Source organism: Typha latifolia, chromosome 6 (genome assembly GCF_019914945.1).
Source record: "Typha latifolia isolate L0001 chromosome 6, TyphaL0001v2, whole genome shotgun sequence".
Lineage (NCBI taxonomy): Eukaryota > Viridiplantae > Streptophyta > Magnoliopsida > Poales > Typhaceae > Typha > Typha latifolia.
The window spans coordinates 13,281,083-13,300,958 of NC_133091.1; the positions used below are offsets into that span (position 1 = coordinate 13,281,083).

At 35.2% G+C, this 19,876-nt stretch overlaps 2 protein-coding genes across 2 annotated transcripts; both read left to right on the plus strand.

The window, feature by feature from the left end:
* Nucleotides 1–74: 74 nt before the first annotated feature.
* LOC140791153 (nuclear cap-binding protein subunit 1) lies at nt 75–15,574 on the plus strand. The gene is made up of 19 exons (XM_073141563.1): nt 75–231; nt 671–730; nt 879–935; nt 2,451–2,522; nt 2,883–2,945; nt 4,525–4,701; nt 5,153–5,278; nt 6,146–6,212; nt 8,430–8,629; nt 9,503–9,573; nt 10,645–10,729; nt 10,865–10,933; nt 11,061–11,179; nt 11,933–12,071; nt 12,784–13,284; nt 13,953–14,252; nt 14,613–14,791; nt 14,870–14,981; nt 15,290–15,574. Exons 1-19 carry the CDS (start codon nt 148–150, stop codon nt 15,395–15,397), a joined length of 2,589 nt encoding a protein of 862 aa, XP_072997664.1. The 5' UTR covers nt 75–147; the 3' UTR covers nt 15,398–15,574.
* Nucleotides 15,575–18,883: 3,309 nt separating this feature from the next.
* On the plus strand, nt 18,884–19,360 carry LOC140791144 (nuclear transcription factor Y subunit B-3-like). Its single transcript, XM_073141551.1, has one exon. It carries the CDS (start codon nt 18,893–18,895, stop codon nt 19,304–19,306), a length of 414 nt encoding a protein of 137 aa, XP_072997652.1. The 5' UTR covers nt 18,884–18,892; the 3' UTR covers nt 19,307–19,360.
* Nucleotides 19,361–19,876: the final 516 nt, after the last annotated feature.

The following is a 19,876-nucleotide window of genomic DNA, read 5'->3' on the forward strand; positions in this document are numbered from 1 at the left end:
GATCCATTAGCGGATCCTAAAACTCAAACCCGTCGTCTATAACATCAGTTCCAAACTCTCACTCGGTTCTGGATCTCGGCTTCAAACCCTTCCAAAACCTTCTCCCTCTTCTCCCCTCTTCTCGACGACTCCCATTTCCCGGCAGCCATGAGTAGCTGGAGAAATCTTTTGCTTCGAATCGGCGACAGGTGTCCGGAGTACGGCGGTGGCACCGACTACAAGGAACACATCGTTAGTATTTATCTAAATCGCTTTTTCCTTGCATCACCTTTGCCCTAAGTGTCCTTTTGGGTTTCATTCTTGATCTAACTCTTGAAAACCTAGGTTTTTAGCGTTTCCTTTCTTGTTTCTATGATCCTGACGTGGTCCGGGCTGAGAAATTGGTGAGCAATATTATGGGCTTTGCTGTCAAATTTTCAGCTCGACTACATGTTAATGACCCCAAGAGTTGGTAGTCGTTGTTGTTTCTCATACTATGGTGGATTTGATTGTTGAACAATAGGATTACATGATTGCAGTTATTTTCATTACTTTTAAAGTGCATGTAAATATTTCATTAAATCTTGTTTCGTATTGTTTTGGATGCTTCCGGCTGAGTATGATAGGAGACCTGTTATGGTGTAGAACGTCTCTGATTTGGTACTGATCGTTGTCCCTGTTTGTATCATAGGAAACCTGTTATGGTGCACTATGGAGAGAATTTGAACACTCTAAAGATGCAATCTTTGAGGTAGGATGTCTTTTTTATTTTTGATAGTTGGTCTTTTGGCATGAAAGAGACTGTATTATACAGAGAGTAATTGGATTAATGTCACACAATGTATTTTTTGGTTTGAATATTTTTGAAATACTAATTTGAGTTCTCTGGATTCAAATAGCTCCTTCTTCAGTGCGCGGAGCAGTTGCCTCACAAAATTCCTTTTTATGGAGTATTGGTATGTAAATGATACAACGATGTCGCACGTGTATTTCTACAATTTCTTCTTTACCAAATTGATATTCAAGTTCTCTTCTTGTGTATTATTTTACTTTGTCTTATATCGAGTTAGCTTCTTAGATGCATCAAATATTGTTTGGCAATCTTCACTTTCAACTGTCCTTGAATTCATAGAGTTAACAATTTTAAAGAGGACCCTATCCATCTTGTGCAGCACAGAAGCTAAATTAGTGGAATTAAGTGATTTCTAATGTTATCAGCTAATTGGTGTTTCTGTTGGTGTCATTGAGTTCCTAACAGAATAGTTCAAAATGACAAAAGTTCTTTCTGTTCTTAATCTTGTCGCCATTTGGTCCTCCTATTGATGAATCAATTCTCATATGTTCTACAATTTTATTATTGAGAGCTTCACATCTTGATCTAACAAGGATAATGCACTACAAGAAAATACAAAAAAGTTGTGGAAAAGGAGGTGGCTAAAAAGTCTTTGAGCGTAGTGAATAAGCTTTCTAACGTTCAAATTATAGGAGTTATTCAAGCAAAATTCTTTAGCTATATGATGTTTGCTGTCAATAGAAGCACCAAAAGAGAGCTCAATATGAAAAGAAGTGCTTGTAGAGAAGTTAGGTAGGAATCAAAACCATTGAATCCAGTCTTGCTGTTAGAGATGCCATTTATTTTCTCCTACTTCTAGAACCCACTGGAACATATCTGCTGCCCTCTTTTTCCTCATCTGTTGATGGCACTACATGGCCACTTGTGCCTATCGTGCCGCCATTGCCATATTCTAGTCCGACCTCTTTCTTCCCTCTTTCTTCCTCTTTATTTACGAGTTCATCCATAGTGGGCTACTCTGGTCTCAATCTCATTGTTAGATTAGGAGTAGATGGAGCGCAAAGCAATCAGTGAGCAATTCTGTTATGTTAACTGACGAGCAAATGGTGGAGGCCAACAAAGTGTCAAGAGGGAGGGTAAGAAGGAAACGAATAGTTGGAGGAGAGAGAGAAAGGGGCTGACTTGGAAGGTGATTGGGGAGAGTAGGGTGATCTGGCACCAAATTTTTATTTCAGAAGCAGCAGAAAGAAAGAAGATTATCGGTACTTGACTGGACTTTGAATTATTGAAATATTCTAAACTTTACATCATCCATCCAAACTTTTTTAGCTTTAATCTAATTCAAGGTGTTCTTTGCACATTTACAAAAGCTGCATGCTTACAAATGATTTGTGCGACATGCCAAGTTAAAACTAAAGGTACAATCTAGTAATAGCAGAACACCTCTTGTGTATAGTAATTTGTATAGAATATAGATATCACATTTAGCGTGCATTATAGATTTTATTTGTGCAAATAACTATTCATTTATAAGCTTTGTTACCTTGCTCTTTACCAGGTACGCCGAGAGGATTTGTGGAAATCTTTTATGGTTTTATTTTAACTTTTTTTTTCCTGTAAGCTCGTTGCTGATTAATTATTCTGTTTTTGATTGGTTTGTATGTTGAACTGTTTTTAGGTTGGTCTGGTAAACTTAGAAAGCGAGGACTTTGCCAAGAGAGTGGTCGATATTACACATTCTAACTTACAGGTGCTCCAGTTGTCCCCTTGGTGCATTTGCAGTTTATCTAGTTTTTCGCTTTGCTCACTTGATTGGTTAAGAGGAAAAAAATATCGCTTATGGTATAAATCCTAAGTTTAACCAGAGTCAGTTTAGGAAGATGTTGCACCTTTATTATATTGATCTTATTTTCCCATTTGAGGTTTGGAAGTTCATATGAGCAGTTTTAACTTAAGCATGATAGGAGGAAATTACTTGTTATTTGACATGGGAAAGTGTGAGGTTGATACTTGTGCATTGGGATGTGTATCTTAGAACACCATTTTGTAAATATTTTCTATTCAGTATATGTTAGCTTTAAAGTTCATGATTATATCCATGGCTTTTCAGGATGCCCTATATGCTGGAAATTGTAATAGGATCCGGATATTGATGCGCTTCCTCACTGGCTTGGTAAGCTAATGCATTCGTATTTACATTTGGTCCTTGCTGTTATTGTTGGTTACTGTTGAAATATTATGAGTTTGTCACTTTTTAGTTCTTCCAGAAAAGTACCAAAATATATTTGTGCAGTACTGGTTTCCTGTTTATCTTCTGCAACTATTAGCTTTTCTGAAAAATGCAATTTGTTAAACATTTTCATTGGAAAATTGCAAGCCTGCTTACTCTTTGGACATACTATTGGATGCCATTGCTTGGTGCTTTCTATGTAATTAGTTATGTTATCACGACAGGAATTTTTATATGAATTGCACAGCACAATCCTGTCAAAACATTGAGCTCGCAACACACATCATAAAGAAATATTTTATAATCAGTTATAAACAACTATAATTGTATTTACATGTAAGAACTCAAACATGAAAGTGAAATGTGAAAATGGTATCATAATACAATATGATGACAATGCAACACTTGTCAATGATCAAGAAGGAAATCCAAAAGGAGCCAAATTTTTGGTTCAAAATGAAATTTTAGGTCTGGAGATTCCCTAACATCAAGTTGGTAAAACGTACCGACACTATATTTGGATAGAGAGAATAGGAGAGAAAGGAAGAGAAGAAAAAAAAAATTCTCTCCTCTTATTTGTATATACAAGAGAAAACTAGAGAAAGGTAGAGAAAATCTATGTTTTTTCTTCCTCCCTCTCTACTTTTGAAGAGAAAAAAATGATTGTTAGACGCCAAATTTTTTTCTCTCCTCTTCTCCTTCATTCTCTTCTAGAATTTCTACCCAAACGAGAGAAAATATCTTTCTTATTTTCTCCTCTCCTATACTTTCCATCCAAATATGGTGTTTGTTTCAGTCAATACCTGATTGAAAAGTTCGGTAAATCCTTTTGCTTACTTTGTGTATGCTCTTTTTGTCGTGTGACATCAAGAATTCATCACTTGTTTCTTAACTCACTTTCACATCTCATGTATTTGATTAAGAAAATTGTTGTCAATGTAGCATCATATGTTGTCTTTTATTCTTGCTATGCAAAGTGCAAATTTTTTATCCCAAAAATTCTGCGGCCCAGCTTCCAGCTAATCTTCACTAGAACATTTGGGTTTTTGATTTCCACCTGTAGAACCCACTAGGTGGAATAGACTTGTTTTTCCTTAGGTGACTAAACAAGTTTGGGAAAGTTATGAAGAACTAATATATAAAATGTAGTAAACAAGTGTTTCTAAATTTATTATCGGATTATGAGCACCAGTGAAGCTTCATAAACAATCATATTGTGGAAACCTTGTGTGCTATTGATTATATGCATAAATACTAAATATAGAACTTGACATTATATTAAGCTCATTTTGGATTGTTCAAGTTGATAGAAATCTTTTTTCTTCTCATGTTAATAAGATTATTTTCATTAGGCACAAAATGACTCGTCCACTTATTTATGAGAGGGTACTGACTATAGCAAACTCACCTAATGTTGCTGCATTTCTAAAGAAGCTTTAATTACATATATTTTGGCTTGATATCATTCGAGATGACCTAGTTATTTTATTTATTTATTTATTTGTTTGTTTGTGGAGTGCAGATGTGTAGCAAAGTTATCCATCCAAGTTCTATTATTGAGGCCTTTGAGACACTCTTATCATCTGCTGTAATGACGGTAGATGAGGAAGCTGGAAACCCTTCATGGCAGTCACGTGCTGACTTCTATGTTAGTTCTATCTTGGCGTGTCTTCCATGGGGTGGTACAGAATTGGTTGAGGTAAGATAGATTTTATTTACATTAAATATGAGAAGAAGGGAAAATGAGGAAGAAGAAAGTAGAAGAAAACAAGTATTATAGGGAACCTTATGCATCCAATAATAATAGTAGAAGATTTCCTACGCAGTATGACCCGTAATATAGTATCCTGAATATAATGAACTCCTCTGTTCCTTTTCTGGATGCCTGATTGGTTTCCATACGGGCCATTTGGTAAATCCAATTTCTTTCCTTTTGCGCGGATGTATTAATGGAACCTGAACTATGATAAGCCCAAGGATTCTACTGAATACTAGTTGAAGACAGTGATCTTATAAGTGTACATTTGTTCCTTTTGGCTTTACGTATCACTTGGAAAACAGGGTGATCTTGTTCCATCATCAGTACAATAACTCCCTATTTATACAAATATACCCAGATTAGAAAATCACTTCTCCATTTTAATTTGCAGCAAGTTCCGGATGAACTCGATAGAGTCATGGTTGCTATACAATCTTATATCAGTATCAGAAAGCAATCTCAGGACATCGCTTTCTCAGTATTTGAGCCAGATGATGGTGCATCTGCTAGCAAAAAGGTACAACCTTTTGTGATACCACACGACTTCGGGTTGGTGCTTCCTGTGCCACCGCTCTTGTAATCGACAACTTTTCTCAAAGTTATTGACAAATTTCTAAGTGATTATTCAGATTGACATGCCGACTTGTATTCATCTTTAGAGCTTTGTAGATATTGTCTTTCTTCTAGGGTCTGCATTAAGCCCCTGTTATACGATGTTTTGTGAGCATGGGGCAACATGTGGTTTATATTGTACTATTCCATTTCAATTGTAGTTTTGTTGCTTAGTTGTTTTAGATATATTTTGCTAAGATGTACAGAAAAATTACAAAGTAGATTAAGTTGAGAGTTGAGAGATGTGATACGTGAACAGATCTGGTAATTTGCAATTATGGTTGCTCTCATTTATAGTATTGTTTTGTAGTGAAACTAAATTATTTGGGTTGGAGGTTGAGTCATGATCATCGTCATTGCTATCATCCATGCCTTAAGTTAAGTTGACTAGAGCACAACGCAAAGGTGAGAAGGCTTCATCAAGAGGAAGTTGTTGCAAGGCATCAGAAAAAATGTCTTTTAAAATGTCAAAATTTCTATGCTCCATGGTTTATGCTAAGTTGTCTGACAAGTGGTGAACATTTCTCTTTTGTATAAATTCATCTTTATAGGTATATTTCAAACTTTTAATCCTCTATAGATCCTTTGGAAACTATTGTTTCTTTAAGCATGCATTTCAAACTTTTAATCGTCTATAGATCCTTTCGAAACTATTGTTTCTTTAAGCATGCAAAGGTATGTTTCAAACTTTTAATTGCCTATAGATCCTTTCAAAACTGTTGTTTCTTTAAGCATGCAAAGGTATAGTGATAATGACAAATCTCTTTCACAGGATTTCATTGAAGATCTATGGGATCGCATACAAGTTCTTTCCAGTAATGGTTGGAAAGTTGACAGTGGTATGCTCTTCTACTTGCAATATATTCTTATATTATCATTTAGCAAGTACCCCCTTTTAGTAGGTGGTATCCCTTCTATTACATACACTGTGTTATTTCATCAATTAATATTCAGAATTCATGTAAATTAACTGATTGTGTTGTTTTTCTATTGGACATTAAAGCCATCCCCAGAAGAAAGTTAATATGGGTATTGTCAGAAGCCAATAGTTTCTATTTATCCAGCTGCATAGTTGGCAGTGTTGACATTTGTGGATGCAACCCTACAAAGTAGATTAAGAATAAGTAAACCTGAGATGTAGGAGTATAAATTTTTACAAGAAACCAAAGATAACCCTAATATGTCAAAGGATATTAGAAGGTTTAGAGAACCTCTAATGCAGCCTCAAATATATTACATGTTTACATCGGACTGAGTGTAGCTCATGTATCTTAATTTTGTTGGAAACTTCTAACTTAAGCTATTTATATGGGTGAAAATGGATATGATACTCAAATATTTATAGTTCAAATACGAATTTGAATACGTATTTTGGTTGAATAGCAAAACTTTCGAATCATATTCTAACTAAACATAAAAAGGCAATTTTTGGATATAGATCAGATAATTTTTGAATAGATGATCGGATTTTAAACAGATGCAGATCAAATTTAAAACGAGTTATAATCTTTCTTTTAGAGATTATTAACACAAACTATTAAGAGTTTAAAAAAACAATCAATCTCTACAAATAATATAAAACATATTATTAGTAACAATATTAATATTCACCATTTAAATAAGCAAATTTAAAACTGTAAATCATTCAATAAATATATGGGTAAACGAATATCCTATATCCATATTCGAAAAATTATATCTGACCTGTACCCATATCTGTATCAGAGTATTTTTTTTACTTGTATCCGTATTTATACTTGTATTTTTTTTTTCAAATATCTTACCCGTATTTGTATCTGTGTTGGATAGAAATTATGTATCCGAATTTGATCTGAATTGGATCAGATAGCGGGTTGGGTCGGAGTTAATCCGGCCCATTTTTTTCAACATAGATCATCAAAGTAGACCTTACTAGAATCAACCATTAGCTTCTTGAGTCAAATTTGTGTCCAATTTAGTCCCTATAAAAGTTATGTTTATAATGCTTTATTGATCTAGGCCTATTCATAACCCAGGAAACATAAAGTTATCATAGTTGCCTCTTTTTGGTTAATAATCTAAAAAGTTAAGGACAACAACAACATAAAGACACACAGACGCAGAGACACAGAGATGCCTCTACACCCAGAGACACAGAGACATACAAAGACACAAGAGCAAGGGGTATGGAGGTGGCATGATGTAGAGTGTTACTTGAAAATTTGAAATTCTCTTGCAGACTCAAAAAATATGCCACAAGAGCAAGGGAGGTGGCATGATGTAGACTGTTAATTGAAATTTGAAATTCTCTTGCAGACTCAAAAAATATGCCACAAGAGCAAGGGGTTAGGCACTAATCATTACACCAACTGATTGCATAAACTCATTAAGCAGTGTATAAAATCTACTTTCTACGAAATAGAAGAATATATGTTTTGTAGAAACTCACACTCACAAATTCCTGAAAAGCCGTAAGTGTAAGCAAGTAATCAAAGGAAAATTATGTGCAGTGCCATGTTGTAGAGATACTGCGTAGCACATATGTTTTCCGCTGCTGCATATGCAGATTCACATGCTTTTCATATTTTTAAAGTATTTAAATTTCTAAGAGTATAATAAAAAGTAGGAAACCCATACTAACTAAACAAATCTTGAAAACTAATATGCACTAATAGCTGAGAGCGGCAAAGTGGCTGCATATGCAGCCACATTAGTGGGCACCTTGACCACGTTTTGCATAGTATGTATTTACTCTCAAGAAATGAGCAATTATTTGCCACAATTTCCAAACAGTCAATATGTAGGAACTTAAGAAGCAATGATAAAGAAAGCTGAAAGTATCAGATCTCTGTGTGTCCTTGTGCACCTTTGGTCCACTACACTATATAATTATTTTATAGTAAATAAGATCTCTATGTAATTTAGGCATGTACTGGTTGCGTGGAGGCATTTTTTCTTCTTCTACATCATATTACTACTCCCATCTATATCTAAGGAGTGCAAAAGATCAGGACCGAATCTATGCATGTTTTCTGATCTTCCATTGTTGATTTGTGATTCTACTGTTTTCCCTCCAGTCCCAAGGCCTCACTTGTCATTTGAAGCACAATTAGTGGCTGGAAAATCTCACAATCTTTCTCCAATAAGCTGTCCTGCACAGCCTGCACCTTCCCCATCAGATTCCAAAATATCTAGAGAGCAAGAAAAGCATGAAGCCATGTTGAAGTATCCTCAAAGGCTTCGTCGGCTTCATATATTTCCTTCAAATAAAGCAGAGGTAGCTTCTAGCTATGTGCATGCTTTGTCAATTCGTGATTGTCAGGCATATTTGATTATTAGACATCTTTAATACTAGATTTTTGTTAAACAAATGAATTGTCCAGATCTAAGTTTCCCATCATCATTCTTTTTTTTTCTATTCTTTTCATAGTGATCGTCATATTATGTATATTCATCATACATGGTTTTAGTAACGACATTTGAAATATGAAGTCTAAATTACCAAAATAATATTTTTTTGTCAACTGTTGCACTTTTACATGTGTTTGGGGATAATTGGCATGAAAATATATGTAGCCCTTGATCTGGCACAAACTGATGAACTAAATAGAGGTGAACAAAAGGATACATATAGCAGACTTTAAATATTTGAGACTAAAGTCTTGTTATTATCGTAATTTGTCTTCATTTAAGAAGAGGGCATCCTAGTGCATAAGGTTCCTGCCAACATGGTGGGGAAGATTTAAGCAACTTTAGCCTCGTTACTATAGAAGCTGTTTCTAGGACTTGAACCCATGACCACCGTATGTATTTGTGAAAGCCTTAACATCACACTTTGACAGATAATGAGTTCAACTTTATAAATAAGCCACAGATGAAAGTTCAATATGTTATGTGAGCCTACTTATACTTTTTTCCAATGTGTAGCATAGCGGGGAATTGTGAGCACTAGGCATCAGATACTAGTTGTGACACTTTATAGACATGCATTATGGAACCACTAATCTATCTCTTTCTTTACTAAATTTCTAGTTTATTTTCTTTTCCTTTGCTAATAGATTATTTTCTTATTGATTTTTGACACATATTCACCAATACCTACTTTTTCTACCTCTCTAATTACTTTGTTTGTTTTTCCCTTGGCTGGCAGAATATGCAACCTATAGACCGATTTGTTGTTGAAGAGTATTTGTTGGATGTGCTGCTTTTCTTCAATGGATGGTTTGTATCAATACTCTTTCTCATATTGTACTTTTTGTTTGAGCTTCTGAGATTTTGTTATGATGTAAAACCAAGGATAGTAGCTTTTGCAGTACAGATCTATGCGTTTTTTTAATATGTTAGTACAGGTAGAACTTATGCACTATTTCTTGTATTTATGGCAGTAATGGATATAAGATCTGTTTTTTTTTTAAATTTTATAAAAAGGAACCATAGAGACTATATAATGATGGAGGCATGTAAACTATTCCATTCCTGTAAACTTGTACAAGCCTCAACTGTCGTTGGGCGTTCACATAATTGTAAATTTGTAATAGGTTTTTGAGGGGACCACTTAAAGGATCTGCAAGATTACGACGACGGGAAAGCTAAAAATTGCACCCAAATGCAGTTTATTGTTTTCCCTTGCTAGCTATTAGTTGATATGTTCCTAAGCAGGATAAGCCATCCCTATCCATGCTTAAGTTGTTAATATATTGAGAAACAAGAGATCAAGTGTCACAGTATCTTTTGCGCTTGTCTTCAGAGTGACTTGACCTTTTGGTACTTTTGCGCTTGTCTTAAGTTGTTAATATATTGAGAAACAAGAGATCAAGTGTCACAGTATCTTTTGCGCTTGTCTTCAGAGTGACTTGACCTTTTGGTACTTGAAGTTTTGGACATGTAAAACGTGTGCACAATTTCATTTACTATCGTTGCTGGAATACTACTCATCCTTTCTCTAGTTATTGTTACTACTGGAAAAGATATACAACATGAAACCCTTAAATCTTAATTGATTAGATCGGCTGCATGAATCCTTTTCTCTCATTTGACTCTATATTGAGGAAACCCCTTTTCAGGTAAAAAAAGGTTGTCCTTTTATTTTCCCAGTTATTGATGCAAGTTCTTTTTGGTAGTGTTATCTGGATAACATACTGTCATCACACATCATATTGGCATATTTTTCTTTCTGTTCTTGCACTATTGTTAACTTCAGTCTTTTGCCGTACTTATATTCTGTTGTTTAAAATAATCCATAACTGATTTGCTTACATTTGACTTGGCCATCTTTTTTTCTTGGAAAGATAGCCGCAAGGAATGTGCTTTTTACATGGTTGGCTTGCCTGTGCCCTTTCGGTATGAATATCTGATGGCTGAGACAATATTTTCACAGGTATTGGTGTTTCTTAAATAAGTTGATTCCTTGCCATAATCATAGTAGCATGTCTAAATTAGCTTATTTGATTTCCTGCACATAGACACATGCATATGTCGATTCGCAGAATAATTGTTCTTGTATTTTATCCAGCTGCTCCTGTTACCTCAACCACCATTTAAACCAATGTACTACACATTGGTTATCATTGACCTTTGCAAGGTAATTCTTCGGAAGCTTCAATATTAGAACTTTTACTAGTTCTAATTTATTTTGTCTTTATCTGCATCACTGCAAGCTAAAACAGTCCTACATATTTGTGAATATAACTCTATGTGGTACTTTCTAGGCACTCCCAGGTGCATTTCCTTCTGTTATAGCAGGAGCTGTGCGTGCTCTCTTCAATAAAATCATCAATTTGGATATGGAGTGCCGTACCAGGCTTATTTTATGGTTTTCTCATCACTTGTAAGTTGATTTTTATTATGAAGCTTCTTTCTTGATCTTTGACATTTTAAAATAAGTTAAATGGTGTAGAAATGTAATTAAGTAGCACTCCAATCAAGTTTCTACTTCTGATATAGTGGTTCATACGTCCTATTTCTAGATGAATACATTGTGAGTTACTTAGTATTATATAGTATACACATCCTCCTTTTGTTTTATCTGACATAATAGCGACCAAAATGTAAACTTATATATAGATGCTACTGTTTGCAAGTACTGCCACCTGTATCAAATTTATTAACGAGTTCAAATGTACTTCTTGTTTGAGTTTTCACTGGTATAGAAAATGCTCATCTATTAATGATAAGTGACCAATGTCCTAGAATGTATGCTGATATTTGATAGGATATGTGCTGGTATTTGATGTCAGATTATACTATTTGCTACCTATTTTGCAAGTTTAATTAAGTTGTCTGACCTATCTGGTAAGATCGATGCATTATCTGTAGTATTTAGCTGTTTAGGTCTATCACGTAAGCAAAGTGTTGTGTGTGATTTAATTCTTTCAAGTACATATCATTGCATGATCTTCCTATCCTAAGATATTCGATGAACTTAACCCACCAAGAAGCTCCAATATATTTCTTGACTACATAAACTTCAGAGGAAACTTAAAAATTCAATAATGTGAATGTAAATTATTGAGGAATTCTTACGGCCTTGCTCATTTTTTGTATGTTGGTTTTCAAATCTGGGAATTTTGTGATTATGCAGGTCAAATTTTCAGTTTATCTGGCCTTGGCAAGAATGGGCTTATGTCAAAGACCTTCCAAGATGGGCCCCTCAACGTGTTTTTGTTCAAGAAGTACTGGAAAGAGAAGTTCGATTATCATACTTGGACAAAATCAAGCAGGTTAGTCGAGTAGGCTATGTTATTTGGTGGTCAGTATTCACTAAAAACAGATAGTGACAATACTTGAGAGAATTTATTTCAAAGTTGATGGTGTTGGCGCAACAGCAATTAGGAGCAAAAATAACAAATTTGTAATGCCCTTTTGGTGATATGAAATTCTTCAAACTTTTTGTTAGGAAAGCTAGTCATGGTTGTCTACGCTGATATTTGGAAGCATCATTTTTCTTGTACTATGAAACTATATGTTGCATGACTTCAGCGACAGCTCTTGGAGAGCAATTGTAAGACTAATCACTGTGTTTTTGCCAGGCTAGTAATCTGTAGCTAGACCCTGACTTATGGGATTGATTCTGTCCGTCATAATTAGAATATGGATTATGAAACTTTAAGGGACAGGTATTACCTTTATTAGTACATGAAAACTAGTTTATCTCAACATTTATAATAAATAATATCAAAATTGAAAAAAGAGTGAGTCTACCCTAAACAAAATATTGTCATCTAGATCCCAATAGGTCTAAATTGAGAATTTTGGTGAAATGCTCTCTTTCAGGAGATCATGATTAATTATAACTTGGTGAAATCATTGAGAGGGATTCTCTAGATATAGCCCCTTTATTTTGTTCTCTGAATATATGGAAGCTATGATACACTTTGCTGATTTACGCAACTGTATATCTTGCATAATCTTGTGTTCCTAAATCTTCTTCAGAGCATTGAAAATGCCACTGCACTGGAGGTGCTGCTTCCCCCAAAAGGAGGACCTAACTTCAAGTACTACAGTGATGATGGTCAAGAAAGCACAGACGGTCAGAATCTTTCCAAGGAACTTAACAGTTTGGTTAGAGGGAGGAAGACTGCACGTGAGATTACTTCATGGATAGAGGAAACCATAATTCCAGTGCATGGCTCCAAATTTGCAATTGAAGTTGTTATCCAGACTCTCCTTGACATTGGTTCAAAAAGTTTCACTCATTTAATCACTGTTTTAGAGAGATATGGCCAAATCATTGCCAAGTTATGCCCCGATCAGGATAGACAAATTCAGCTAATGGATGAAGTCAGTTACTATTGGAAGAATAATTCTCAGATGACTGCTATAGCTATTGACAGAATGATGGGTTATCGACTCATATCCAATCTGGCAATTGTTGAGTGGGTCTTTTCTCCAAATAATATTGAGCAATTCCATGTTTCTGATTGTCCGTGGGAGGTATGCTTATACATTTTAAACATTTCCTAGCATACTTATAACGCCATGCCCTATGATATCAGGATCGCATGTCATCAATCCTGAAAAAAAATATGAAGACTTGGAATTTCCTGCAAAGATGAATTTATGAATAATTTCTCATATGAGCACGTGCACTATGGCTCATATGAGCGGTCAGTGATGTTAGCACATTTTTACTTGTTGCGTACAGTTTAAGTTACTCAAATGATGCAATATTACTGATACAGAAGGATATCAAGAAACATAACATTTGGGCTTCTAGAGGACTTTCTGAGCTTTAATTCTGCATAACCTGAATTGACTGCTGGTTTCTTTATTTGAGCTATTGTCGTAGAATGTTGACGCTGCATCAGTAGCTTTGCCGTCCAGGAATTTGTTAATGATAGTTAAACATGCTATTAATTGGGTCATTGCATTTATTCTCTTATTTGGTATCTAACATACATCATATCAACATATCAGTTTTACACTTTCTAAGTTTGATGTTTCTCATTATCTTTGAGTAAGTAGTAATTACTTCTCTTACACATTTTGTCCATTTAAATGTCAATATGTTGTGATGAAGTAATCCTTCTATCTATAATTTATTGTTCTAAAAGTTTCAGGCATGACTATGAATCTGCTCTAACTATTCTTCTTTCTTCTAGATTCTTAGAAATGCAGTTAGTAAGACTTGCAACCGGATTACAGATCTCAGAAAGGAAATCCAATCACTTGAGAAGAGTGTTCTAGTAGCTGTAGAAGTCACTGCTAAGGCTTTTAAAGAGTTTGAGGCTGCTGACTTAAAGCTTGAGGTTGTGGATGGCCAACCTGTGCAGGCTGAAAAGCCAGGGAGGTTGAAGCGCCTGAAGGGATATGCTGATAAAGCAAAAGATGAAGAGGTATCTATACGGGACTCTTTAGAAGCAAAGGAGGCTCTTCTTGCTCGAGCACTCGAGGAAAGCAAGGTAAATCTATGCATTGCATTTGGCGTATTTATTGCTAAATGACACATTTGGAAGAAAAATATCCAAATTCAGTTTCAAAGGCACCAACTACCAAATATAAAATTTAGTGTTTTAAGCAATCTATTATCTGTTTTTCTGGTAAACCTCTCCATCTGATGTAAAGTCAGCAATTATGTAGTGTTAGGGAGGGAGTCAACAAGAATGAATGTTGTTAAATTTCATCACATCAATCTGTTGACAAGGGAGGGTGGAAGATGTAATAACATAGTTTTTCATTTGGGCATCTGATGTTGGCACTCCAGATCTCTCCAACTGTTTGACCATGTTTCTTTGTTTAACCTGTCTTATAATGTTTTACAGGCACTGTTCCTATCACTATACAAGAGATTTGTTGGTGTACTTACAGAACGCCTGCCACCTGTGTCTGCTGATGGAGAACTGCCTAATCTGCGTTCAGGTAAAATAAATATTGTGCCTACTGATCCTGAAGATTTGTCAAATATGGAGGTTGACCATGAAAATGGAGCAACAGAGACTAGGCAAGTATTAGCACCACTATCTTTGACTTGATGTGTTGTCTCACAATAACAGTAGTACTAATATAATTATTTGGACAGTCAACTAAATGGTGAAACCGAGAAGTATTCCTACAACATTGAGGAGCTTGAGCAGTGGTGTCTAAGCACATTGGGCCATCTCAAGGCATTTTCACGTCAATATGCAACTGAGGTTAGTCCAAGAAATAATAACATTAAATGACCACAAACATGGAAAGAGAAGGTAATACATAGGTTTCCTTCTATACACATGGGAGAGTCTTGGGGCTAATTTCATGGCTGATTTTAAGCGGAAGACTGACTTGGGTAGTTTAGCAAAGTGAGGCTTTTTCAGTACTCACATCAACTGATAAAACAAACCCCTTTACTTTCCTATGGTTGGAGAGAATCGATAGATCCGGTCCTTTTTTTCCTTGAAATTTTCTTTGCTAATGTTTATCTTTGTAAAACTTGCTAATTTGCGGATTTCATGTTCTGCAGATCTGGCCACATATGGAAAAGCTGAACTCGGAGGTTTTTGTTGGAAACATTCATCCACTTATCTGCAAAGCTGCCTACTCTGGTTTATGCAGATCTAGTGAATTGTAACATGTCTTATTATCCTCATTTGTTGATTTCCCGGAAAACCTTCTCTTATATGTTGAGAATTTTCTTGTACTAATTGTGTCATCTAATATCGTAGGGAGCACCTTTTATGTGGTCCTTGTTACAGGGGGAAGAATCATTCAAATGTTCATTCATGTCTATGATTGACTTTTTGTTGTACATGCTTTCCATTTATCTTTGACGAAAAGCCTTCTAGCATTGGAGGAATATTTGATATAAACTTGTGGTGATGTTTTTTTTTAAAAAAAAAAAAAATATCGAAGTTTTGTTTAACAGGAACGCCGAACAGGATCAGTAGGTAATGGGTTCTATTTTCTTGCTAAGACTAACTGCTTATATATCGTGGAGGGTTACCCACTTTGACTAGATTAGTCTGCGGACTTATAATCTATTAAAATAGGTTACAATTTTAGATGTATAATTAGCTCATCTTAGCATCGATGTTAAATCTGGAAGATATTAATCTTTTGAAATCATTCTCATCTTCTGGTTTCTCGGTTAAAAGAGTTGTTATTAGATAGTGATGATGAAATGTTATAGCTGGACTTCTTGCCAGCTACGAACCGAGAGCAAACGTACGCCTTTAATTTTGTTTTAAATGCTAAAGAATCTTTTTGGAATCTTGTCATCCTTTAATTTTATTTTAGGCATCATTGCGCCGATCTAATCGCCTGAATCCCCGGTTTGAATTGATTATAAAAGAAAAGAGACGTATGGTCATCAACTCCATGCTTGAATAAGACATGCACAACGGAGGATAGTTTAATCGTTAAAACAGAGACAAAACTAATGCAAGATGTCTCCCCAAGCACAGTAGGTCTTTTTAGTCCTTTTCGATGGGTATTGTTCAAGAGGGACATGGACCAAGATTCTTCCAAGCAGTGGAGATTCCCTTCAGCTCTTTGGTGGGCAGAATCCAATACAAATGAAATTGGTGCTCGCTCACACTTGGCCCAAGAAAGTAAACTTGGGAAAATCATTAACTGTCTCATCTTAGTTAATCCCTTTGGGAGAGTTAGTAGTACAAGCATGAGCATTTAATCAATCTCAATCTTACTGTTTCCAAGCCACATGGATATTATCAAATGGGTCAGTTTCCTATCAAACACTTTGATGGTGACCACTAATTAAACACTAAGCTTCCACCAATGAAAGCAAACTTTGGATGTCATCCAATAGAAGAGCTACTTTGTGGTTGAAACATCTACATAAATATCACTTCCAACCAAGAGAGTATTGTCTTTTGTAAGACAAATACTCTTCTTCAAGAAGTGAAAGCTTAAATAAACCCCAAGATCCTTCAAAGACATCATCATCATCATCATCATGAATATAGTGCTCATACCACTTTGGTACAATTCCTTAGGGCCGTTAGCCAAAAGGGATCTAAAGAGAGGTGAGAACCACTAGCCACTCTAGGTGGAAGCATATATGATAGGAGAATCTCAATAAGATAAAACAAAATATACATCCTAATACAAAAATTATGGAGCACAAGATCTGTCTTTCCCAAATCTTGCTTATGCTTTCTTCTACCTTGCTAAAGTTAGAGATGGACCATTTCATGGAGATAATTGGTTAGTTTTGCACCGAAAGGCGTGCCCTTACACGCGCAATTTGCAAGAAATGCCTCGACAAGCATCGAGGATTATGATTAATCTATGTTAGTCTTTTCCATTGCTAGGCCCATATCTTCTAAGTGGAGAATAATTAGACATAAGCATTTCATAAGGTATGCTAATATATGAGATATGAATGACTTGCCTATGCCCCAAGTAGGCGAGAAAAAGAAATAGGATCATAACAAGATGATAATAAAGATTTTTGGTGTATTAATGGAATAGTCTATCATTAGTATTATATGAAACCTTAAAGAAGGAAGCGATTAATTACATGCACTAAATTATCTATATTTATCTTTAGTTTCTTTCTGAACTTTGAACTAATATAGGATCTTCCATAATTCGTACTATAAGTACTAATAATATAAAGGAAAAACATATATAAATTGCGTCGACCGACCTTTAATATATCTAGATCTTAGATATTCAGAGAAAGAAATGCATAAAAGATGTTTTTTCTTTTGAGCAAATAAGAGAAAATTAAGTCACAAATTAATATAACTCCCTTTACTAGACTAACTATCAAATTAAACCTAAAGAACTTTGCTCTTTTCAATATTTTCTCTTGCACGTTCAAATTACTTTTAAAAAGTCTTATTTGTTGGATATCATATGATGCATTCAAATCTTCTTTGAATTTTTTTAACAAACAACTTCTAATAATTTGGAAGTTGTGTGGTGATGTAGCAGTGTATTGCTGGTAGTACTACTCCAAATTAATAGAATAATAATTCAAGTCAACTTCGAGAAACTCTATATCTCATTACTTGACGCATTCTTACGATCGATTTGAAGCCACAAATTTATTGAGCTAAAAGTAAACTCTAGCTCTCCTTTTATTGGCAATTTAATTGAAATGTAAATAAGTAATTAGTAGATAATCTTTCTCGTTTCCCAAACTTTCTAATGCAACAATGTTTTTAAACACAGTGAACTAGTAATCTCTCTTATAATATATATATATATATATATATAGCAAGAAAATAGTTATCATCTTTGTAAGGAAATCGAAATATATATATATATATATATATATATATATATTTTTTTTTTTTTTTTGGAGCTTCGAATTTAAAGCCTCTTCTAAGTATAGTGTAGATAGTTTGTGATCCACAACATCACATGCACACGTGATTCGTAGCACGATTATCCACGCATTTGGTTGGTTACATTTAAAAATGAGAAATTAAATTAATGGGGACCATGACCATGTCAACTTTGCATTTCATTATTTATTTATTGGTATTATCGTACGGGCATAATATTGGATAAAGACACGAGCATAATTAATTATTATTTTTTTCCTTATTGTTTGTTATCCTCCGTAAATATAAATGAGAAACTAGGTTAATTTTTTTTTATTCAGCGACTATCAAACCTTAGAGGAGAAATGTTTTCACATAAGTAGTTTTCAAGTTTAATGAATGATATCTTAAAGTCCTTGTTCTTCGATTTAATTGACTTTTTAGGGATATAAATATGTTTTATTTTCTCATAAGTCTGCTTTCTAGTTTAGCTATATTTGAATTTGATGCAGCAAAACTCACATGTATTCGTATTTAAGTTTTCGAAACATCGACTCGAATACAAAGAAGACCTATACATGTACTTATATACTCATAGTGAAGTGTGTGTGTGTGTATATATATATATATATATATATATATAGAGAGAGAGAGAGAGAGAGAGAGAGAGAGAGAGAGAGAGAGAGAGAGAGAGAGAGAGAGAGAGAGAGAGAGGTTGAGGTGCGACGTGTCTACATCCTGAAGGAGACCGGCTACCGGTGAAAAAAGATTAAATTCTGGCCATGGCCGATGGCCACGAGAGTGTCCCCAACTCTGATGAGCATCACGCTATGTCTATCTACAATCTTCAGGCCACCTCCGGCGAGCAAGCCGGAGGCGGCGTGGCGGCGAAGGAGCAAGACCACCTCCTCCCCATCGCGAACGTGGGGCGCATCATGAAGCAAATCCTGCCCCCGAACGCGAAGATCTCCAAGGACGCGAAAGAAACCATGCAGGAGTGCGTGTCGGAGTTCATCAGCTTCGTCACGGCGGAGGCGTCGGACAAGTGTCACAAGGAGAAGCGCAAGACGGTGAACGGCGACGACATCTGCTGGGCGCTTAACACCCTCGGATTCGACGACTACGCCGAGCCCATGAGGAGGTACTTGCAGAGGTATAGGGATGTGGAAGGCGATAGGGCTGCGGCGTCGGGGAGTCAGCACGGTGGCGGTAGGGCGACCGGCGGCGGCGGCGGCGAAGACTAGGGTTTATGTTCAATGGCATGGAGATCTATGACTAGTAGTGGTTCAAAACTTCAAAGAGAGGTAGTTTTAGATTTTTTTTTTTTTTTCCTTTTTCTTTTGGTTGTAGAGATGAAAGAGTAAGTGGTTAATTTTCGATGTTCTAATTTTATCTGTATGCATTAAAAAGATATAGCTCAATTTGATCAAGTTTTTGTATTGAGATTTCCCTAGAAACTGTGACATTTTTCTTTTTAGTTCTTGATCTCCTCTATAGATCTTATTGTTTATATTTGAGGATTTATACTGAGATGGTTATCTTTTATTTCTTGATATATACTTCTTCTAGACAATCTTTGTGCTATTTTTTTTCTGAACAAATTATGAAAAGAAAGAAGTGCTTTAGTTGCAAGTTTTTTTTCTTAGTTCATAATAACTTCCTTAGCACCAAGGAATTAATTACTAGTGGTATTGTCTGTGATTAAATGAATTTGATTGACCTAAGATGTGGTTAGTGATACTTGTTAATTGGATGGTTATTTACTACTTGAATTCTTGTTGATATCAAACATGCATGCAGGTAATCTATACTTA